This window comes from Lontra canadensis, unplaced genomic scaffold, assembly GCF_010015895.1.
Source record: "Lontra canadensis isolate GAN:19392208 unplaced genomic scaffold, GSC_riverotter_1.0 scaffold29, whole genome shotgun sequence".
Lineage (NCBI taxonomy): Eukaryota > Metazoa > Chordata > Mammalia > Carnivora > Mustelidae > Lontra > Lontra canadensis.
This window is the reverse complement of record NW_022631023.1, coordinates 3,389,143-3,412,806: the sequence shown is the minus strand read 5'-3', so window position 1 is coordinate 3,412,806 and position 23,664 is coordinate 3,389,143. Positions and strand designations below refer to the sequence as shown.

Genomic DNA, 23,664 nt, shown 5'->3' with positions numbered 1-23,664 from the left:
TGTGCTTCCCGTGTCCGCGCCTGCGCCTCTCTCCATCTCCCTTTCCAGCCTCATCTGGGAAGAAGGTGTAGAAAGGTGTCGCATCCTCGTGCAGAATTTCACCCCACAGAGGCTAGGCACGCAGAAACCGGCAGCAGAGCAGCAGCCGGGAGGCCGGGGAGGAAGGACCCACACCAGGGGCAGCCCGGTCTCGTGACGGTCGCTGTCGTCCTACGGTTCTGCCGCCTCCTCCGGGGAGAAGTCAATTTCCAAGCCAAAAGCCGATAACTCTCATTCATTTTAAGAAACTGTATCTTTTTAGTACTTGTTAAAGCAAATTATTCAGGGTAAATAACACATTTTGCTTACAGACACGAGGGGCTTAACTAAGGCACGGAGCTGGTCTCATTGTCAGGCAAAACTTGGGAAAGATGCGGGCGCGGTCTCTGGAGGGTGACATTGGCCAACCTTCCCAAAGTCTTTTCTCCCCCCTCACCCCGCCCCGTGTTGCTTATTTTAAGCAAAAATACATTGTTTATTTCTTCCTAACTTTCTGAACACCTTAATTTCGCCTAAAACGTGTCTAGAAGATGAGCCTTGTTGATTTCTTGCACACATGTCCCTCTCCTCTCGTGTCACGTCGACTACCTCCACGGGAGCTGGGAGAGCTAGGCAGGTGGCAAAGCCAGGGTGGCCAGGGAGGGCCTCAGGGAGCCACAGGAAGGAGCCACCAGCGGCGGGGGGCGGTGCCCAGACCTCGCAGCCTCCAAGGCCTTACAAGCAACCGGCACAGTCTGCGTAGCCCAGGCTCCTGTGGCTTGTTCAGACAGTGCACAGGGTTGTGCGCGAGGCCACCTCCCGAGCCCAGTGTCCGTGACATCCCCACCTTCTCGGTGCTGAGCCCCTGCTGATGTCACAGACCAGAAGCTCCTTCTTCCCAGGGACGAAGTCACAGAACAAAATCCCCGTGGGGCAGGAGTGGCAGGCGCACCTGCGGGGTAACTTGCCTCTTGCTTGTGTCCTGATGTCGTGTGCCTGCCAGCTGTCAGAGGCAGTGTGACCCAGCAGGAGGTCAGAGGAGACCAAGGAGGGAAATGGAGTTGCCCCCACTTGGAATCTCCCTGCCCAGGGATGGGGTTCTCCCAGGGACAGCCTGTTTTCATGGGCGCGCTCATGCCCTGTCTGAGCCTGTCTCCTCCGCTATGAACAGTAGCACGCGGTCACCCCTAAAGGGGTCTTTGACTCCCCAGTTCTGTTCCCAAAACTTCTGTTTCCCACTTTAAAGAGAACGGAAAGAGTCTCATTTTACTCACATACAGATTTGACATGCAAATGCTTAGCAACCCTTTTTAACCCGTCTTTTGTAGTAAACACACTGAGCGTATTAAACTGTAACTTTGAGTTTCACTCTTCTGTACAAAAGTGGCATTGCCTTCTAGATTAAGGCATTTACCCAGGATTGAACTTAGGCTTTATAAAGAGTCCTCACTTAGTTTCGAGACAGATTTGCCTGCGAGACGTCACAGGGAGGGAGACCCACCTAGGAGCAGGCTGGTGAAATGGGGGGTGGGGATGGCTGTGATCACACCTGGCCTCACAGCACGTGTGGTCAGGAGTAGAGACCTCTTTCCCGCTGTGGCCCAGCAAGGACGGGGCCAGCCTGGAGCCGCGCTGCGGGGCTGCGCCCACCCCCACAGGCAGCTCACATCGTGTGCCCTGAGCCCACCCTGCCGTGTCTCAGCCAATTGGGAAAGAGACAGTGAGATCCCTCGAGATTAAAAATCTGGTTTCCAAGTCTACCTGCACCCTCGGAAGGAATCCCCAAAAACCCAGTCTCCCTAGAAGTTCATGCTCCCGCATTTCAATTTTCCGTTGTTAATAAATTCCCTTCATCCCTTTAATAGATGAGGAACCGAGTGAGGGGCCGATCTTGGGGGACGTGAGGGCTGTCGGCAGCTTCAGAGGAGACAAAGACTCAAAGTAATACGGTGATTTTTGGAGGGAGGGAGCAGCCAGGCCAGAGGCTCTGCTTAGGAAGCCCCAGGACGCTGCCCTGCCCTCTCTACGGGCAGCGCCCCCTGCTGGCAGTGATGCAAACGGTGTGGTTTGCACTTCCCGGCCCTCAGAGACAACATTTATTCCAATGACCAAAGATAATGTCCAAACAACTTACTGATTTGTTTTTCTAAATCATTGTGGTTAAGAGGTAGGTGACCGTGTCTTTCATACATTGGGACTGAAAGCAGGCCAGCTTGCCGGAGTTCGTTTCCAATCGGAATTTCTGAATGTACTGCCCCAACCCTGCATCTCGGATCGTGATACTTCATTTGGAAGGAAGAACCAAATCTTGTCCAAAAGATGTGTAGCCTCTCTGTGTTTGTAAGGAGAGGCGAAAGTAGAAGTCCAAAGAACGTCGCTTTTAAGTGACCTTTGTCAGGAGAGACGGGGGAAAAGCTCGGATACTGCCCACTGCCACTGCTCCTGCTCACTGCTTCTGCTGCTGCTCCTGCACCTGCTCCTGCTCCTGCACCTGCACCTGTACCTGGTCCTCCTCCAGCACCTGCTCCTGCACCTGCTCCTGCTCCAGCACCTGCACCGGCTCCTGCACCTGCTTCTGCTCCTGCTCCTGCACCTGGTCCTCCTCCTGCACCTGCTCCTGTCCCTGCTTCTGCTCTTGCACCTGCTCCAGCACCTGCACCTGCTCCTGCACCTGCTTCTGCTCCTCCTCCTGCACCTGCTCCTCCTCCTGCACCTGCTCCTCTTCCAGCACCTGTTCCTGCTCCTGACCCTGCTCCTGCACCTGCTCCTGCACCTGCACTGCTCCTGCTTCTGCACCTGGTCCTCCTCCTGCTCCTGGTCCTCCTCCTGCACCTGCTCCTGTTCCTGCTCCTGCTCTTGCACCTGCTCCAGCACCTGCACCTGCTCCAGCACCTGTGCCTGCTCCTGCTCCTGTGACTGCTCCTGCTCCAGCACCTGCACCTACTCCTGCTTCTCTTCCAGCACCTGCACCTGCTCCTGTTCCTGCTCCTGCTCTTGCACCTGCTCCTCCTCTTGCACCTGCTCCTCTTCCAGCACCTGCACCTGCTCCTGCACCTACACCTCCTGCACCTGCTCTTGTTCTTGCTCCTATTCCTGCACCTGATCCAGTTCCCACATCTGCTCCTACACCTGATCCAGTTCCTGTTCCTGCTCCTCCTCTTGCACCTGCTCCTGCACCTGGTCCTCCTCCTGCACCTGCTCCTGTTCCTGCTCCTGCTCTTGCACCTGCTCCAGCACCTGCTCCTGCTCCAGCACCTGCACCTGCTCCAGCACCTGCACCTGCTCCAGCACCTGCACCTGCTCCTGCTTCTGCACCTGCACCTGCTCCTACTCCTGCTCCTCTTCCAGCACCTGCTCCTGCGCCTGCTCCTGCTCCTGCACCTGCGCCTGCTCCAGCACCTGCACCTGCTCTGTTCCTGCTCCTGCTCTTGCACCTGCTCCTCTTCCAACACCTGCCCCTGCTCCTGCTCCAGCTGCAGGCCTGGGCTCTGACACCAGCCCCCTTGGGAGCCTTCCACCTGCACCCACATTCAGAGCACTTTGTGCCTCCTTTGCTCCTGCCCTCGCTGTCAGCCAGAGAGATCAGTCCTCGAGAAGCCCTGCGTGGGTGCCGTGGGGGGAAACCCATGTAGACATTCACATGCTGGAGTCTGCCGCAGTCACCGTGGGTGAAATGGAACCTAAGTTTCCAGATAGCAGCCCATCCTGGAGACCCACAGAAATGCTGGGTTCCCAGCCTGAGAAGGGCACTACCAGGAGCTCAAGGACAGGTGGAGTCCCCTTGGGTTTTGGGCGGAGAGAAGAAAAGGCTGAGCCCCGGTGTCCTGAGCATCTTTCCCTACCTGGGGGTCCCAGGCCCTGCACTGGGGGCCGCGTGGGTCCTCTGTCCATCCCCTAACTCAGCAAACATGGCCATTGGCGGTCCTGACGAGCTTGGGACTGTCCCAGACACTGAGGGCTCAGGGGGAGGGGACCCAGATGTGGCCTGGCCACAGTGGCCAGTGTAGCAGGTAGGGTGGGGGGAGTGAATTCCTTCTGCAGCTGCAGAGCATGGGGCTGGGGGAGGGCGGGCGAGGCCCCAGGTCCCATGCCAGGGAAGAGCGCAGTCGACATTCGAGCCACGGTCTGACCCCAGGACCTTCTGTTTTGTTTTGCCATATTGCCTCCTGTTTGTAATGCACAAATACACACGAAGATACTTGGTAAAGCGTGGGGGCGCAATGCTAGTTTAGTGGCAACTCATGGACTTGCTGTCACCACATGGAAAGCTGAGGTGGGAGGGTGGCCCACGCCCCCGCCCGCCCCCCCTGCCGGCCTCGAGGCTGCGCTGACTCCTGCCTCATGGAGAGCAGCCGTCCTCTGCCCTTGCCTGGTCCTGGCTTCTCAACACAGCACACATGAGGACTAGGTCAGCCAGGAGAGGGCTGGTGTGCGTGTGTGTGTGTGTGTGTGTGTGTGTACACACACGCACACACGTGCAGGCTTGATCCAGGTTCGGGCTCCCATAGTATTATTCCGTAGTCTTTGCTTTGTCTCTAAACGCTCCATCATCCTTCACTCCCAGAAGGAAAGACAAAATCCCTCCCTGCCTGCCTGTGGCGCACATGGTGACGAGCATAGTCAAACCCCACTGAGGCTTTCGTCCAACGCTGGGGAAAGTAGAATGTGACAAAGGGTGAAACCAAACCCCCAAGACGGGGAGGTGCACAGTGTGAGACTATGAAGTTAGACACTTGAACAAAATAAAGACCGCTAATAAATATTTTATATAAAACTTTTTACTTGTGTTCAGTGTTAAATGCTTCAAGGTCAAAAAGATTTGCTTATCTCTTACTGGGCAAAATGGGCCTTTAGTTTGCATTTTGAATATATTTATTGTACGTCTAATGAGAGTTCCGTGTTATTACTTAGTGTCCTGGTTGGACACCCGCTGACTGTACAATCACTTTCTTTCTGGGACACCTTCCTGTGCTATGAGGGACTGTCTTCAAGGTTTGTGCTTTCCCCCTCCCCACCCGCTCCCTCCTGCCTTGTTAATGTTGGTCACAACCTTGGAAATTGCCAAGACCCCCATGTGCTGAGGCCGGAGCCTTCCCTCCCTGTCCCTCCCTGTCCCTCCCTGTCCCTCCCTGTCCCTCCTGCCTTAGAGGGGGCTCGGGGGACACGGGCACTGGCAGTGACTCCTCAGAAGAATGGGACACCCCTCGCTCATTGTTCTCATGCTCCTGGAAACCCTCTTCTCTGGCCTGGTCTCTGCAGAGACGGCTGCGATGGGGAAAACGTGTCCTCCTGAGGTTGGGCTCCCAGAGTGGACACGAGCAGGACTTCGAAGGATCCTGGTGGTATGAGCTCTCTCAGCGCCATGGACCCAGGACTTCCAAGGGCGTGGTGCTTGGGGCATGGCCTTCAAACTCGTCTGCAAAACTGGAGGGCATCCCACGTTCAGAACCCGCTCGTAATGGTGCCGTGTGCCCACCGGCTCTCTCTATTTCTCCTTCCGCATCTGCCTCCACAGACCGGCCAGCTGGCCCGTGGCCCAGCTGCCATTAATGCCAGGGTCCTTCTGGGTCACTGTCCTTGACCTCTCATGTCAGGGAGATGCCTCTGGGAAGATCGGCAGAGCCCGTACCGGAGGCTCCTGGGGGCCAGCAGCAGCCAGAGCCAGGGACCAAAGCCCAGTGTGCGTTAGCAAGCCCAGCTCAGCCTCTTGCTAACACCCAAGCCTCCGGGGCAGGAAGGCGGGTGAAGGTGGCCCTCAAACCCTCTGCTGGGGTAGCAGGTCTCCCACAACCACTGTACCTTCTTCCCATTCCTTTTCCTCGTCTTTGTACAAACAGAAGGGTTTAGCCTTAGCCCAATTTTTTATGTTACCTCTGAACACGCCAACCTGGAATCATTCCTCCAACAGACGCTTCTGTGGCCTCATCACGAGCACACGGAGGCCCACTGAGGAAGACCGCTCCGTGTTTTTATAGAGTTGGTCTGTATCCATTGTGCTCAGAGCCCCTAATGCCTCCCTGGTCCCCAAAATAGTCCCCGGGCATCCAAAAGGAGAAAACAATGGTGCAGCCTAGGTACGACAGAACGAAGGATTGCCCTGGGTGAGGGCACAGTGTAGGGGCTTTCCGGGGCATTAAGACCATTGTGAAACTGAAGAGGAGGGAGCAGGGGCCTAAAAGTGTCCGTGTTTGATCACAAGCCCGGGGTGGCGGGGAGCTCGATGGCTGTGTCTGGGCTCCCATTTCTGAGGCTGCAGGGAAGGGGAGGCAGAGCCCGCCTGGGAACCCTTCCACAGCTGGAGGGCTGGGTTTACCCGGATCTGCCCCACCTTCCCGGGAGACACCCCAAGACCCCACGACCACCAGGCTCGCAGCCCAAGCCGAGGACACAGCCACAGGCACATGAGCGTTTCTCCCTGGGCTCGTAGTCTCAGAGCTGGTCTTCCAGCCCCCATACAGGAATCAAATTTGGGGAACAGCACGTGCCCCAAGCCACATCAATAAGAAGGAGCAAAACCCAAAATTACTACATTCAGCTCAGATTTTCCCAGCAGAGCAGCTCCTCTTTCTCCCTCTGGGAGCATCTGCGTAAATGGAAGAGGGAATCCCGCTGATCGCCTTTGGGTGCCTTTGCCTACTTTCCACGTGCATGTCAACGTGGCCCTGGTTTTGCGCACAGTTAAATGGTTTTCCCTTCCATTCACCGTAAGCCTCCTGCCGGGAGCTCTGCACGCGGGAGCCGCTCCCACGTGCCGCAGGGCGGGCCGAGTGGGGTGAGAGCTGAGGCCCAGCGGGTGGGCATTGCGACCCTGGGCCTGGTGGTCGAGGCCCCCAGACCCGTTTCCCAGGAAGGAGGCTGTAGAAGGTCCTTGCTACCTAACCCCCACACAGGTGCACTGTTTACCTCCCACCTTCCCTGCCCAGAATGCTGGCCTGACAGCAGACCCTAGCCCAGCCATGAGATAGTGTGGCAGCTTCCAGAAAGAGTGCTTGCCCATTTCTGCAGCACAGGTTACCCAGATGACCTCCCCTCCTGGGGGCCCTTGAAGATGCCCTCTCCTGCTGGGCAAATCCGTTAGGCCTGAGGGAGAGGTGAGTCATGGGGAACACAGGGTCAAAGTTCAGAGCCCTATAGTCACAGGTTTCTGGAGAACCCAGGCTGCAACCGGAGCTGGGTCTTAGTTTTCCTGGAAGTATTTTGATGGTCATGGTAGCTCTTTTGTTCTAGTTTTACATTTAAAAAAAAATAGTTCTGTCATTATGTACCCCAAAGGTATCTTTCCTGTTTGGAATACAGGCTGCCTGAGTTTAATCATAAATATCTCATTGTTTAAGTCCCCGGCCAATTAAAAATGATGGCCAGTGTCCTATCATCCAAATTACTAACAAAACGGACCACCAGAGCAAGGCAGGGGCTTTCTGTTTTAGAGTCTCATGATCCCTGTAGATGCGGGTGAAATGTAATTTGTTGAAGAAGTTACTCTCTGTAACCAACCCCTTCCCCCTCATTTGTCTGTATCTCCCTTTGTAGACAGATGGGTCAGAGAGCCGCCTGGGGGGAGCTGTTGCCTTTTATTAGATGAACCGCTACTTCGTGTCATCCCTTGGTTATTCCAAAGCAAGAGTCAATGCAAGTAACATTTTCAATCAACGTGCAAATGCGGGCACACACCCGTGTATCTGTCTAAGCTGTGACCGTACGATCCCCGCTGTTCAGAAGCCTGGATGGACAAATTTACAGCAATCTTGCCTTGTTCCTTAGCGAATACTGTCGCTTGCACTCGCCAGAGGTTTGCACTGTTGTAGAGAGACGCCACATGTGTACACATATATATTTAAAAATAACGTCTGCTCTCTCTCAGGCGGCTGTTCATCGGCCATCCCGCTCTGCCGGAACAGAGACCTGAGCAGAGCCTAGAATGGGAGCTTTGTAACTGCACCTTATAGGCCGAGATCCTGTTGTACATATTTCTGTAGTTATCTCCTTAGAAGATTTGTATGTGCATTTTTTGCAGAACTTGAACTTTGTTTTCTGAAATTAGACGCCACTCATGAAAATGTGACAACAAGCAAATAAAGCATTGTTATTTTCAGACTTCTACTTCTCTCTCCTTCGTGCTTTCCACAACGCCAGCCCTCACACATGCTGGGAGACTTGGCCTGGGGACTGGAGGAGACCCACTTTTTTTTTTTTTTAAGATTTTACATATTTATTTATTTGAGAGAGAGAGAGAGAGCAGGCAGTGGGAGGGGAGGAGCGAGAGGGAGAGAGATAATCCAAAGCACACTCTGAGCTGAGTGCAGAGCCTGACCTAGGGCTCGATCCCAGGACCCTGAGATCATGTCCTGAGCTGAAACCAAGAGTGGGATGCTTAACCCACTACACCCCCCGGGCGTCCCGGAAGCCTCAGGCTTAATGGAGCAGTTCCTTGGGTCAGCGTTGTAACAGATTTGGATGAAGTTGGGAAGAAAAGAGTGACGGGGTGCTGTGCCAGCCCCCACTTGTTTGTGGGAGCACAGGGTCAAGTGCATTTTCATGGACTATCTCATTTGAACGCCCTCCCAGGCTGGGGAGAGGCAGAGAGCTGCAGCCGGCCCCATGTCACAGGTGAGGAAGTGAGGCTCAGGGATTAGACCACTTGCCCGAGGCACTGGTGGAAGCTGAATTCAGAGGGCGATGGTCTAGGCAGGGCCCTTGGCTCCTTCGTCACCCTCCCGCCATGGGAAGAAGACCCTGTAGGACTGAGAGCTAAGGAGGAGAATCCATCTGGTCACAGCTAAGGGGAAACCTATCCCCCAAAACCAGAAGAAACTTCTTCCAGGTGCTTTGCCGAGGGGCAAGACGACGGGTGAGTCAGCTCTGGGGCTCTCTGCTCTGGGGACCCCGTATAGGTCAGCACTGGGGTTCAGGCTGGGCCTGGGTGCAGGTTTCACTCTGGGATCTTCGCCTGGGCGTGACTGATGGGGAGGACCGTGTTGCCTTCGCAGGTGTGCGCGCAGGGACGCAGAGAGAAAAGCCACGGTCCCATGACTTGGCACTTCCCGTCCCTTTGTCCCGCCCAAGCTTCTCTGTCCCCAGACGTTGTGCTCTGCTCCCAAACCACTCGCCACCTCCCCCCAGCGGAAACCCCCTTCCTTCCACACTTTTTTCCGATTTATCTCTATTAGAATCTTCAAGTTACAGAAATTCTCTGTGTTCACTTTAACAAGTGATACGGAAGTGAATAGCGCGGCCCACAGCCCACCGGGCACGCCCCGTGAGGTTCCCAGAGTCGACAGCGAGCAGCCGTTTATTTGCCCTCCCCGGTCACTCCCAGAGAGACAGACACGGCGTCCCCAGCCCTCCATCCCTCGCTTGCCTCTCCTCGCACGGTGTCGCAGACGGCGCTCCAGACCGGAGTGGACAGCAACAGCTGTGTGGCACACCGTCGTGGGAATGTTCCAGAATCCCTGTAGCCGTCTGCCTTCGGATAGACACCGTGGCTGTTTCTACAATAACCACCAGGCTTCAAAACAAATCTGAAAATCTGGAAAACATCTTAAACTGACACCCTTACCACTGGCGATTTGAATCCCAGAAGCCCTTCTTCTGGAAACCCAAGTGGAACGAAATCCAAAAAGTGAAACGGGAGCCTAGAGAAGGTGGGGACCTGCAGGCCCCGTGTGTGTCTCCTCACTCTCACGGTGCCCCTGAGGGAGCTTTTAGGACAGTCCCACGTGGTTGACACTCTGTCCCTAGCCCTCTGGCCTCCCATTACACCTGGACATGGTGACTCTTGGGGCCTATAGGTGTGCGGGGGGACGGGAAACCCTCACAAAGCTGCCAGGCCTCGTGATGCTGTCCGGGAAGATTAGCCCAGAGGGTCCTACCCCATCGACGGGAACTAATCTTTGCTGATCGCCGTGACCTTGGCAGTCAAAGTCCGTGTTCCTATTAACCTCATTCTCCAGAGAGACAACAACATAAGAAATAGAGGTCAAACCTTACGGCAGGGCACCGTTCTTGACGGATCAGCTGACGTCCCCCCGGCTGCTTCCTTCCTCTCTGCTCATCCTGCCCTGCGAGCCGCCAGCTGCCTGGGTCGCTCTGCGCCGTGCTGCCCCACTTGGGAGACGCTAATCGGGCCACAAGGAGGCGTTCAGGCAGCCTAGCCTGCTGGCACGGTGACCTCAGAACTTGACTCATTTCTCCCGATTCCCTAATCCAGTTGTCATCTTTGACAGCAGGTGGCAGGAGGAGAGGGCATCTCTGCACATCCCGAGACAGAAAGTTCCTGGGGTCAGGTGAGAACTAGGACCAAAGCCAGGGGAGGGCAGGGATGGGTGTCCAGGGGCTCCCTCTAGCGGGAGCTGGGGCTGTGCACCGCCGGCCACGGGGCTGTGGAGCACAGAGCCCTAGGGAGGCAGGTCTGTGGGATGGAGGAGAAGGGGGGCACCTGGGCCCCACAAAACCAAGGAGAGAAAGGCTGGAGCATCCAGGCCAACAGGGGCAAAGGCAACTGCCAGGTGAGAAGTGGCTAATAATTCTCGTGACCCGGGCTGCAGTAGGTAGAGGTGGGTCCGACACCCGGAAGGGAGCAACGCCCCCTCAGAGGCCATCTGGTAGGACCAATGGCTTTGAAGACAAGAAGAGCCAGCCCAGAATGGGGCCCGCGGTAAAGTCTCAGAGGTCAGCTCCATTCTTAGAGCAGAAAGTCAGCAAATCAATAAGGAGAGATACAATCACAGTTGGGTTTATAGACATATAATGGAAGGAGAGAGAGAGCTCATTTAATAGGAAACGCACCCCGCAAAAGTGTACGATTCACCGCTTCCCAGCGTCCTCACAGAATCCTGAAGCTGCTGCCACTCTCTGGTTCCAGAAGATTCTCGTCATCCCCAGAAGGAGCCCATCACCAGTCACTTCCCCGCACCAGCTTCCTCCCAGCCCCTCGCAGCCACTAACTGACTTCCTGTCCCTTGGATGTACCTGTTCTGGGCCCATTATGTGGGTGTGATCACGTACATGTTGCCTTCACTTGGCAGAAAGCACAGGTGAGCAGCACACGACACAGGAGAAGCATCACGCCAGCTCAGAAAGGTGGAGACACCCCATCCCCCAAAAGGGTTATGGCCCTCCGAAGTGTGCCGGCTCTGAGCTCCCAGGTGTCCTTGAGTCTGCATCTTGCTGTCACAGTCATTAAATGCCCTCCGATGTACATAGCCATTGTCCCCAGTTTGCCGATGGGGACATGGAGGATGGGAGGATGTCTAACTCTTTCCAGAACGTGACGACTGAAGACCAGAGGTCCGAGGGGAGAATTTCCAGCCTCTGCCACCCAGGACCCTGAAGGGCCTCAGAGCAAACACACAGTGAGGGAGAATTTTCTGGGACAGTCGCTGTGCCACAGGCCACCCACCTTCCTCTCTGGAAAGTTTCAGGATTCTTAGACCAGAGCGGTGAATTCCGGTGACCGGCCAACATATTCTGGGACGATACACACCCACGCAGCCCACGCAGAAGGAACTACTGCCAAATAAGAATGTTAAAGGCACATTCTTTTTTAATGTTAGATTTATTTTATTCTCTTTAAAAATTATTTATTTTTTAAAATTTCTTTTCAGTGTAACAGAATTCATTGTTTATGCACCACACCCAGTGCTTCATGCAATCCGTGTCCTCCATAATACCCAACACTAGGCTCACCCAACCGCCCGTCCCTTTCCCCTCCAAAACCTTCAGTTTGTTTCTCAGAGTCCACAGTCTCTCGTGCTTTGTCTCCCCCTCCCATTTCCCCCAACTCCCTTCTCCTCTCCATCTCCCCATGTCCTCTGTGTTATTCTTTATGCTCCACAAGTAAGTGAAACCATATGATATTGACTCTCTCTGCTTGACTTATTTCACTCAGCATAATCTCCTCCAGTCCCGTCCATGTTGCTACAAAAGTTGGGTGTTCATCCTTTCTGATGGAGGCATAATACTCCATAGTGTATATGGACCACATCTTCCTTATCCATTCGTCCGTTGAAGGGCATCTTGGTTCTTTCCACAGTTTGATGACCGTGGCCATTGCTGCTATAAACATTGGGGTACAGATGGCCCTTCTTTTCACTCCATCTGTATCTTTGGGGTAAATACCCAGTAGTGCAATGGCAGGGTCATAGGGAAGCTCTATTTTTAATTTCTTGAGGAATCTCCACACTGTTCTCCAAAGCGGCTGCACCAACTTGCATTCCCACCAACAGTGTAGAAGGGTCCCTAAAGGCACACTCTTACTGCCCAGCTGGACTGAAGAGTGGGGAAGCGCATGTACACACGACAGGAAGTAATAATCAGGTTTAATGGCCACGGTGTGTTTGTAAGGGGGCGGAGAGCCTCGCATTTATGTCCCCTTTGCACCAGCAGCAGGGGAGTTTGGCTTTCCCCCGGGCAAGCAAAGTTCTCATGCTGCAGATTGTGGAAGGTTCTACACACGTGTACCACGTCCAAGTTGTTGAGGAAGGTGTTCAATCTCAAAATGAGCCCTGGGTCCTATGGAACCCAATTCATTAGGCGACTCACCCAGAGCCTCTGCTGGGCGACCAGCAGGTGGAGGTGTAAGGGGCACACTTTGGGGCCCTCTGGGGGTCGCTGAGGGGCCAGGGTGCCCAAGAGGGCCAAGAGGGCATCAGGCTGCCTGCGGCCCCACAGAAGCTTCCAGAATGTCCCAGCATTGACCCTCAGCAAGGCTGTGTCCTTGAATACATTTCTCTCCACTTCCTCATCGGTAAAGAGTAAATATGTGATTTCTCACAGCAGTTTGAGTAAAAGGGAAGACAGGTCCCCAGTCCACGCTACAGCGCATCCTAGCCCCCAGTTTTAACACTGGTTAGTGCTTTCTTGGGTGCTCCATTGACAGCGGCGGTCCCCAGCCAAGAACATTGCTTAAAAATCCCGAGGAAGCCCCTCCCCCCGGGAGACCCCCAGCCAGTCCCGCAGGACTCAGGGAAAGAACTGGGCTCTGGGGGACTTGGGGCTCCTGGCAAGCCAGTCATTAGAAGTAATTGCTCAGACTTAGTTTGTGTGTTTCAGTGTTGTGGTTTTTCTTTTTTATTAACATACAATGTATCACCGCTTCAGGGTGCAGGTCTGTGAGTCATCAGGCTTACACAGTTCCCAGCCCTCTCCGTAGCACACGCCCTCCCCAGTGTCCATCATCCCGCCACCCCGTCCCGCCTACCCCCTCCCCTCCAGCAGCCCTCAGTTTGTTTCCTGAGATTAAGAGTCTCTTATGGTTTGTCTCCCTCTCTGGTTTCGTTTTTTGTTTCATTTTCCCCTCTTTCCCCTACGATCCTCTGTCTTGTTTCTCAACATTCTCATATCAGGGAGATCATAGGATAGTTGTCTTTCTCTGATTGACTTACTTCGCTCAGCATAATACGCTCTAGTTCCATCCACATCATCGCAAATGGGAAGATTTCATTTCTTTTGATGGCTGCATAGTATTCCGTTGTGTATACACCACATCTTCTTGATCCATTCATCTGTGGATGGACATCCAGGCTCTCTCCACAGTCTGGCTGTTGTGGACGTTGCTGCTATAAACATTCGGGTGCACGTGCCCCTTTGGATCACTACGTTTGTATCTTTAGGGTACAGTGTTGTGTTTTTAAACCCAGCAGATCACTGTGGGAGCTTTACACGAGGTTGAGACCCAGGAATGAGGTAATCTCTCCCCCACGCCCTGCGTCTGTTGCGGCTGGGAACACGAAGCAGAGCAGCATGGCCCACGTAGGCAGGCCCGTCACCCAACCACGCTCTTCCAGAGGGGCTGCAAGCCGTGGGTGGCACGTGGGAAGAACGGCCCATCGGGGTCACCAACACCACCCCCGGGCTGGCAACAACCCCCAACCCCGCCGCAGACAGGGGGCTCCCCCACGGAACCGCATCCCTCCCCAGGCTCCCCCTCCTGCCCCAGGGCAGGGTGGGGGCCTTCCCACGGATCCCAAGGAATGAGACGCAGCTGCAGGCTTCGGGCAGACACAGGAAATGAGCGGCAAACACATGATTCACCCTCACTCAAAAATTCCTCGGCAAAACTGACTTGGTGTTTCTCTGTCGCTGAACTTAGAGCCCCCACCCAGGCACTCGTGGATAAATCCAGTCTGGGGTCTCCTGCCCCGTGTGCCGGGGGCTTGCGGGTTTCCTGGCTTCTAACAGGGGGCAGGGTCCTTCTTGGCCTGCCCTGGGGGCACTTCTCAATGCGTCCAGGTGGCTGGGGTGGGTGGCCCGGACTTCTGCAAGCTTCCTCCAAACATGGGTTCTCGTCCCTCCAGCTTCTCCTGGGCTAGTGCATGCCTTGCGGGGGGGGCGGTCCCAGACACTTGGGGGCCCCCTGCAGGTTCACAGAGCTGCCTCTAGCTCTCTCTGGTGGGACGCAAAGCAGCCGCGTGGCCATGGCTACTCACTGACTTGAGGGCACTGGGGGTCCCGGCTCTCTCCCTCCTTCCCCTAGAGGCTACCCACCCCTGGTGCCCTGACCATGAGCTGAGGACAACCCCCTCCTCTACTCTGAGAGCTTGGAACTGCTGGGATGGTGAGGGTGGGTTCTGCAGACCCTGGAACCAGCCAGATTCTGGGCTCCTGTCCCCTCTGCTGTGTGACCTTGGACTCCTGACCTCACGCTCTGTCCTCCACTTGCTTCCTCGTAATCCATACCTCGGCAGGGCTGCTGTGGCGCCCCGCCACGTAAGATGCGTGAAACAGGACAGCCCCACAGCCGTGAGCCTTCCTTAGAGGAGCTGGAACTGCCCCCTTATCGTGTGTAGGGGGCAGGGCGCCCAGTGCTCCCCGAGACCCTCCTCTCTTCTAGTCCAGGTCTCTCCCCCAGCACGGAGCACCTCTCTGGGGGTGGGAGATGGAGGGCACAGACCACACCCGGGGTTCGGCTCATCCACAGGAAAAGGAGAATGAGAAAGAACTCTGAAATGTTGGCAAAGATGTTTTCCCTTAATCGATGGAGACCGGAGGTCGGTCTGTAAGTGCGGCAGTGAGGGGGTATGACTCCCCGATACAGGGATCCTGGTCTTTGACACACAGGTCAGGTCGGAGCCAGGATTTCTGGAATCGGAACTGGTCCTTTGGCACATTGGTGGTGTCACTGGGGAGAGATGGAGGATGGGGAGGAAGGGGACCAGGCAGTCCTTGTTCACAAGGGAGGGGCCAAGGGCTTTAGGGCTCTGGCCAGCTCCATCCCAGCCTCGAAGGGGCGCAGACCCAGCTACAGACCCGACCTTCCCAGGTGCCTGCCTCAGGGTCCCCCAGCACTGTGCCTTGGGTGGGGCCAGGCTCGCCAGGGTGGGAGCGCCTGATACCAGGCTTTACCCCCTGAGCCTCGACAGCTGCTAGAATACTGGGGAGAAATGGATTGTTCCAGAAAGCGGGAGCAGAGCCCCTAAATGGGAAGTAAGGGTGCAGAACGCTGGGGCAGGTGGGAGCCAAGGTCTTGTTATCCCCGCTTCTGTGGGCCTGGTGACTCCCCCACCTGACCTGGGTAGGAGTGGGAGGGGGCTTTCGGGAGGTGGCCCTAGGGGAATAGAGAACACATCTGTCAGCCTTTAGGATTTTTTTTAAATTCAAAAGCTGTGATTCAGGTTTAAGATGGAAAGGATGGGAACAAACAGGCCAGGGAGGCAGGGGTCTCCTGGGGTTGCCCGGCTTGGGGGTATCAGGCAAGAAGAGGCAGGAGACCTCACCGGGAAACGAGGCTCATCCCCGCAGAGCCCACCTCCTTATTTCACAAGACCCCTTTGGATCTCCTGAAAGGAAGTCATACTTAATAATTTTATGCTTAATGACATGCCTACACACAAAGTAAGATCACTACGCATATCGCCCTATAAAATGGGAGAAGTAGAGGGAGAGGCATGGCGGTTGGAGGGACACCACATGTTTCTGTGTGCCCACCCTCCGCATGACGGCCGGGGGGAAGGTGTCAGAGGCGTGGGCGTGCGCCCCAGCACAGAACCCCACACCCCCCAGTGAGAGCACCACCTAGGAAATCAGGGAGCCCCAGGCCGAGAACCACTGGCCAAGACCATGTGTCTCTGGGCCCCCATCACCCCACCAGGCCTTCAGCCCAGTCCTGGCGACGCCCACCTGCCGAAGACCACAATAACACACGAGCCGTCCAGGGACACCGCGCACCCTGGGCATCTCGGTAAGATGGTGTTAGTGAGGATAAACTCGATAGGACTTGGGTGTGTGTTATGTGACTTGGCTCAGGACTGAGTGCTGGCAGGAGGCAGAGAGTGCTGAGAGACTGGGTATCCCAGTAAATCCTTGTCTGGGAGGGGTGGCTTAAAGGGTCGGGGCTGCCATACACGGGCCAGCCAGCAGGGGGTGCTGGTGGTCCCTGGGGTCCAGATCTGGTCTGCAGGTGGGGGCCTGGCTGGGGCTGGGGTGTCTCCAATGGGGTCCGCGGCCTGGTGGGTTGCAGGCAGTCTGTGAACTCGTCTGTGAGCTTAGCACAGCCCCCCATGGGCTCGGGACAAGGCTAGGCTGAGGCCCGACACTGAAAGGGAAATCCTGAATCGGAGCCATCAAGGTAAAAGGTATTTCACTGGAGTAATTTTTGTAAAGTGGCCTGGCAGGGTCCCCCGATCATCTGATCCCCCAGAGGCTTTAAGGGGACATGTGAGGCATGGTTTTGCCTGCTCCTTTGGCTTTGACGCGGGCTGGGGAAGAGTTGTGACCTTGGGGCCGGGGTCAGCATCTGCACCTTGGACTTGGCCATCCCATCCTCCCCGACAGCCCATGTGCTTTCATGGTTGGGCGTCTGCCCCCCGCAGAGGGAGCTGCCTGGTGTCTCTGCCCGGCCGGCCCGTGTCTAGGCCGGGACCCACCCTGCAGACTGAGGCCTCAGAAGCTCCCCAGATGACAGTAGCATCTACAGTCCCTCCTTGAAGATATTGTGATGCTATTGGCTTGGGGGGTGGGTTAGCATTCACGCTGCCCGGGACCCCCAGGGAGCAGGGAGCAGACAGTCCAAACACAACCCGTGTGAAGATCCCCCGTGCCCCCCGGGGGAACCACAGAGAGAAGATTGGGGAGAGAACTTTGAGCTCCAGGATGAAATGATTGAGACCCCCAGCCCCCCCAGATGATTCTCCTGAGCTGGGGGGGTCCCTGGAAGGAGGCTCTGTGCTGGAAAGAAGGTTGTTTCTGCATCTGAGTCTGACCTGGGGTCTCCCCAATTACCCAGGAAGACGCTCTCAAAACTAGAATGCACGAGGAGGGGACAGAAGACTTTGCCCGGGGGTGGGGGTGGGGGGCAGGACTGTCCCCCGTGGTGGTGTCTGGGCTGTGATGGGGCAGGGGGCCTCCAATCCAGCCCGCGAGTGGGGCGGCGGGTGGCAAGCGCGGTGTCTGTGAGGGTGATGCCTGCACCCAAGAAGGGCGTGTGCGGAGGCCTGGGGACCCTCGTGCCTCCGTGGGGCCGGGGGCTATCCCTATCCCTGGCCAGGCCTCAGCTCTCTCCTCACTCTGCAGATGTGCGACCATGCCTGGAAGCCGCACGTCCCCAAGGGCCTGTGTGGTCACCGGGCATCGAGCCTGGCAGGCCACACACAGGGGACGCAGCCGCTCTTTGCACCCCCACCCCAAGCGAGCCCCCCCAGGACGTCAACCTTCCGGGCAGTGATTCCTCAGCTGGCGGTCATGGGCCCGGGTCCAGGTCCACAGTGCCTAGGGCCGTGGAACTTGCGCTGAGAGCCCCGGGCGGTGAGGCGGCCCCACAGAGGCTCGGTGCTGTGTGCTCATCTTACCCATGGAGCGGGGCGGGGGTGCCGCGGCAAACAGATGCGGCCTCGGCACCGTCAGTGGAAAGAGGGAGGTGTCCCCTCGCTGGCGGGAGGGCGTGGGGAGCGCTGGGAGTCCAGCAGGTTGCCGGCCAGGACGGTTGTCGGCCGCGCTGGGTGTGACAACTGGCTCAGGGGGGACAACACGCTGCGTCAGTCGGGGTCTTGCTCTCCCAGGGGAGCTTAAGGGACTCGTCTGCCCACCTAATGAAAGGAGCAAACTCGACCCCCCCGCCCCCTACGGGACAGCGAGAGCCAAAGGTGACCTATCGGGAACATTCTCAAAGCCTTGTTGTAACCGAGGAAGGGACGGGGGGAGGAAGGGGGCCCCAGCCGCAGGCTCTGGGTGGACCCTATCCCTCCAGGGCACAGGAGCAAACAGGCAGTCCCGGGGCCGGTGGGGAGCACGGAGGGAGGGGGCGTCTGGCTCGGCGCCGAAACTCGGCAGAGGCAGGCAGAGACATGCGGGCTGTCCCCATCGATGGGGCTGTGTGGCAGGAGGCCATAGAGCCAGGCGCTGGGGGAAGGAGCCAGGTGTGTATCAAGGAGGACGGTGACAACATGGCCCCGTCACCAGGGTGACCTCCAAACTCCTCCAGCTAAGATCCAGCCTGGTCTCCGAGGCTGGACTTGGTGTGTGAGGAGAATCGGACCCAACGGCAGAAGGAGGGTCCGTCCTGGTGAGCACCATCCTGGGCAGCACCCACTGCGTGGCCTGAGGTGTTTCCAGAAAGGGTCGCTCCCCAAGCCTGGCAGGTGTCGTGGCTGGGGCTGAGAAAGAACGCACGGGGCTTTGGATCCAGAGGCCTGGACGTCCTGTCGTGGCCCCTCAGAGCAGACCTCATTGCACGGGATTTTTCAAGTCTTTTTCCTTCTCTTCCTTATCTGTAAGGCAAGGGTAATGAAACCTCACCTCCAGGGACATTGTCAGCTTAGCGGACCTGGCCCCAAGACAAAGCCTGTAGTTCTGATGGGAGCTGCTGGTGTAGGACGATGTCTCAGACCAAAAGACCCTATTTCTGTGAGCTGCACCCCTTCCTGACGGCTGTTTGGCAGGAAGGAGCACGCGGGGCATTGGATCTCTGGGCGTAAGAGGGCGTGGGTGGCAGAAACAGCTTGTGGGACGCCCGGCCTGAGCAGAGGGACACCTGGGGGCCCCATGCGACGTCGGTGGGGAGTTGTGTGTCCTAGAAAGTCAGGGATGGAAGGAATCGCCCTGCATCGTGGGGTCAGTAGGACTTCACGAGGACCCGAGACAGAGTCCTCATGGTGAGACCAGCTCCTTTCATCACAACGCTGCGTCCGTTTCCAGCAGGAAATGTGAAAGGAGGCCACTAGAGTGTCACAGGTGTCACACTTGACTTACAAATAAACACCAAACGTGCAGTGGGTAAGACGGCTTTCGTGCTCTGCTCTCTTCATGAAGGAAGACATTAATTTGGTTTTTTGAAACTGACATTTGAAATGTCTTTTCTGAATTTGCACCACGTGGTGGCCACTGAGAAGGGGACTGGGCCTCCCTGCCAGGTGGGGCTTGGTCTAAGACCTCATGCGAACTTTCCACTCCTGGGAGGGGAGGGCTAGGAGGCCCTGGGCTGGAGGCGTTCACACACGCCCCGTCCCCACAGCCCCCATCCGGGAGACGCTGAGAGAGGAGAGCCGCTGCTGAAATAAGACACAGGAGCATCGAGTCTCAAGTCTCGAGTCTCGGGAACGAGGAACGGCCCTCATGCTGAGCACGGGATCTTTATTTGTTAAGACATCAGGCCCCAGGCGCTGGCTTTCCATGGAAGGGCTTGCCGGGAGCCAGATGGGAGAAAAGCAGGGAGCCGGGAGCAGCCGGCAGAGGACACAGGCGGGGGCCCCGAGGGCGGGAGGTCTTATCCCGGCATGTCCGGGACCAGTGCACGTTGCTTCAAAATCGGCATTCTGGAAACAAAGCACAGGCATTGCGTCCCCACGACCAGCCTCGGCCTCACCCACCAGGTGCCAGGCTTCTCAAGGTCAAGACAGGCTCCGAGGTCAGTGCCTCGTGCTGGGTTCTCCCCACGTCACTGGGAAAGTGTTGCGTGTCTGACCTTGTGGAGAATAGAACCCACCAGAACCTAGGGGGTCGGGCAGGTGGATGGGCCTTGGCAGGGTCCGCTGTCAGCAGCCAAAGGAGAAGGTGCAGCCCCCTCCCCGCCCCTCCGCTGAGGAGCCCCAAGGAACGGGGACAGCCAGCAAAGAGGCAATGGCCGACTCCCTCCTGGTCCCAAAGCCTTATCTGGGCCTCTGCCTGGATATGCCGGGAAGGGGCAGGAGGCTCGGGGCGGTGGGCGGGGCACCAACACCAATCAGGGAGTTGGCATCAGCTGGAAGGCGGCCCCAGTCCCTCGTCACTGGGACACAAAGGGTGCCGGCTGATTCCAGGAAGGCACCTGTGTCCTTCCTAGAAGATGACCTGGCATCTGGACTGCCAGGTGGCTTCCGGCAGACCTCACGCCCCGGATGTGGGGCTGGGCGGACAGAGCCAGGGCCCTCCACCCCCACCCCCACCCCCGCGTGGGCAACACCTGCTTGCGGCTGACACCCCGGGGTGGCTGTCCTCACCCTACTGCACTGCTGAGGAAGGATGGGGGGCTCTCCAGGAGGAGGCGGGCTGGAGGAAGATGGTGGGGTGCAGAGAGGCACCGGGGCTCGGTGCCTGGACCGCCACTATGTGTCCCACCAGGAGCATGTCACGAACAATGGTGCTTTGTTTGCTGAATGTGGCTTCAAGCATCGGCCCTGCTTCCCTAGCCTGAGCATTTTCCACTCCTCTCCAGGCCAGTTTTTAGACCAGCTCCCTGTACGTACATAGTGCCTTGACTTTGAACACCTTTTGCCAAACAACGGCTTTTAGAATCAGCACAAACCCCTTAGCAAAGGGACAGCAGGGGACAGCTCCCCGCCGCTGACGTCCCTGGGCGCAACTCCTCTGATAGACTCAGCTGATGGACAGCCATGGTGCTGGGGGTCCTGCCAGGGTGTGCATGGCCTCCGGGGACCCAGGAAGGATGCTGTGCGCGCGGGAAGGCCTACCTGTGTCCTGCAGAGGCTTGAAGCACCAGGGCACCCCGTGGATGCTGGAGTCGAAGCAGCAGCCCCGATTGGTGCACTGTTCGGGGCTGATCTCGGGGTAGCCGCAGTCCACCCTGTCCTTGGCCGGCACCTCACACAGTTTCGTCGCTGTCCCAGACAGCACCCGGTCAGCGCCGGAGGCTGGCTGGCCCCGGTGGGTCCGCTGACCTCAGCTGGCCAGCGTGCAGCCTCCCCCACTTCCGAGCTCAGAGCACGTGACCCCCACCCTCACCCCTACACCTGCTTGAGGAGGTCACTCTTCCCGTGTTGCCCGTGGGAGCTCTGGCCTAACGGGATTTTCCTTAGGAAAACAGAAACCACAGGGAACCCCCGATGTCTTCTTCTGCCCCTGCCACTCGCTAAGTCCAGGGGTTCCCGAACCTCCCTAGCACCGGGATCCCAGATTCACTGTGGCGTGGGGGCCCCGTCCCGGGCTGCAGGATGTGCCAAGCCATCCGCGGGACTCTGGCGGGCACCCCAGCTGGAAACCCCAGGCCGCCTTTGGCACCTGATAAGAACCGCACCCTAATTTCTTCAAACGAGGGTGAATGGGACAGCCACACCTCCTCCAGATGGTTCAGGGCCAGGGCTAAGTGGAAATGGGCCGTTTGTGCTGAAAATATTCTGGAAGAGACCGTGTTCATCGGGTTCTCTGTTTGGTTAATGTGCCGACATAGTGCGCCAAGACCTTTCTGGTAATTCAGAAACCCGCGCCAAGAAGGCGATGGGGTGAGAAGGGTCGGCCGCAGCTACCAGCCAGGCCAAGCAGACCTGGGTTTTAACCTGCTTCCGGCACCAACTGGGAGGGTCGCCTGCAGTCAGTGACTAACTTTCGACCCTCTGTTTCCTTATCTGTAAAATGGGAACAGCGAGACCCAGTTTGTGGGGCTACTGGGAGGAACGTGTGCGTCTGGTAAATGGCCATTACTAAGTAACGTGGGGGTCTGGTCACCTTCCTCAAGCCTCCCCACGGCCCCCCGAGCCTGGATCTTGGGTCTCTTCTCATCCTACTCCGTTCCCTGCCTGCGACCAGAGCCCTCCTGCCTACGGCGTGGGGAGGAAGTCAGAGCAGTACTCACACAGGCCCTCGTACGCTGCTGCCCTGTTGGAGGACCCCAGGACCAGGACCACCACCAGCAGCCAGAGCACTCTGGCCTCCATGGTCACAGGCAGGCGGGCTCTGGGGACCCGTCTACTCGGAGAACCTGCCGTGACAGCCAAGAAGACGCATTTATACCCCCGTGTTTGTACAGGCACTCTGGCTTCTGTTTGCTTGGGGACGGCCCTCCCCTCTGGCTGCGACCGCACCTACTTTTCCCTGCGCAGGACTGAAAAGCCCCCAGCGGCTCATCTTCCTGAAGGGGAACGGGGCAGCCTGACCCCGCTGCCGCCAGCAGGGAGGCCAGACTCCAGTCTCCAGATTAACGCTCCTCTCCGAGGGGCAGGGCTGTCTGTCCCAGGCTACCCTGGCCTGGGGCAGAGGACGGAGGCTTGGCGTGGGGCTGGCTGGCAGCCAGAAACCCAGCCAGGAGCAGTCTAGAAGGCTCCCTCCTTAGTGACCACAGAGCCCAGAATCCCTGACCGGTCTTGGGGACTGAAAATGCGGGTCCCCTCCGCGCGTAAGACCCGCTATGCGCACAGATCTCCTTCCTCCCTCGTAATTCTTGAAAATCCCGTCCTTTCTGTTTATATTGCTAACGGCAAGACTTCTTTTTACCATTAAGTGCACTTTCATAATGTATTCGATAAACTTATTCAATATTTTAACAAAACTGAGTGTGATAAATTGTAATATTTTGATAAAAAGAGAAGACACGCAGTAGGTTTTTAAAGATCAGGCAACCCAAAAATGCCCTCTCCTGTCCAGAGGTATGTGTGGGATGTGTGTTTAACACTTTCTTAGGTATCTTTCCAGAGACGTTCTCTCTAGATCTAAGCACATTTTTAACCCAAATGAGAACTCACTAGACATCTTTATTAGCTTGCTTTTTTTTTTTTTCTTTCTCAATGAAGGCTGTATCCTGGACATTATTTTATAACAGCCTGTCAGCGAGGTGGGAACAGTTACGCCCAACGTCCAGGCGAATCAACTAAGGCTCACAATGCAGGGTGCCTGTCAGGGTCTCCTCTCGTGGGTCTGGCAGAGCTGGGATCCTGGGAGCTGTGTAGGACCCAGAAGCAGGTGCACCCGTCTGGTCACCTCAGCCCCCCATGGAGCTGCAGGGCTGGAGAGGTCCTAAACCACCCCGCAGATTGTCCACAAAGCTGTCCTCCACCCACCAACTGAGGGGGTCTGGCTGTGCACACGTTGGCAAGGAGGGTTGGGTCCCACCTGTGACCGACCCACCCTCACCCTCGGGGAACCCACCCCAGACAACCCTCACCCTCTGCTTTGCTCCCCGCTTCCAAGACAAGTGCAGGCTGGAGACAGAGGAATGTCTGTGTTGTTTCCCGGGCTTTGCTTTGCTCCCAGAAGGAGAGTGTGTCTCCAAGCTAACAGACGGCACGAGTTCTGTTTCAAAAAGGTCATCATAGAGAAAGTCCCTGGGAGCCGTTTCTGGACAGACTCTGCCTTCCCAGCCCCCACACTGTCCTTAGGCCTGGCCAGGTTGCGGGGCTGAGCCAGGCTCCAGGAAAGTGCAAATGCCCCGGAATTGGGCTCAGAAGGGGCAGCCTTTTGAAGGCTGCTGGAGGGCCCTGGTTTCCACCTGGCATCTCCTGGGGAGCT

General features: G+C 56.9%; 1 protein-coding gene across 1 annotated transcript; it reads right to left on the bottom strand.

Annotated features, from left to right (window-relative positions):
- Positions 1-19,653: 19,653 nt before the first annotated feature.
- LOC116872372 (trefoil factor 3) lies at positions 19,654-22,152 on the bottom strand. Its single transcript, XM_032865539.1, has 3 exons — positions 22,016-22,152; positions 20,898-21,044; positions 19,654-19,763 (listed from the first exon to the last, which is right to left on the bottom strand). Exons 1-3 carry the CDS (start codon positions 22,095-22,097, stop codon positions 19,750-19,752), a joined length of 243 nt encoding a protein of 80 aa, XP_032721430.1. The 5' UTR covers positions 22,098-22,152; the 3' UTR covers positions 19,654-19,749.
- Positions 22,153-23,664: the final 1,512 nt, after the last annotated feature.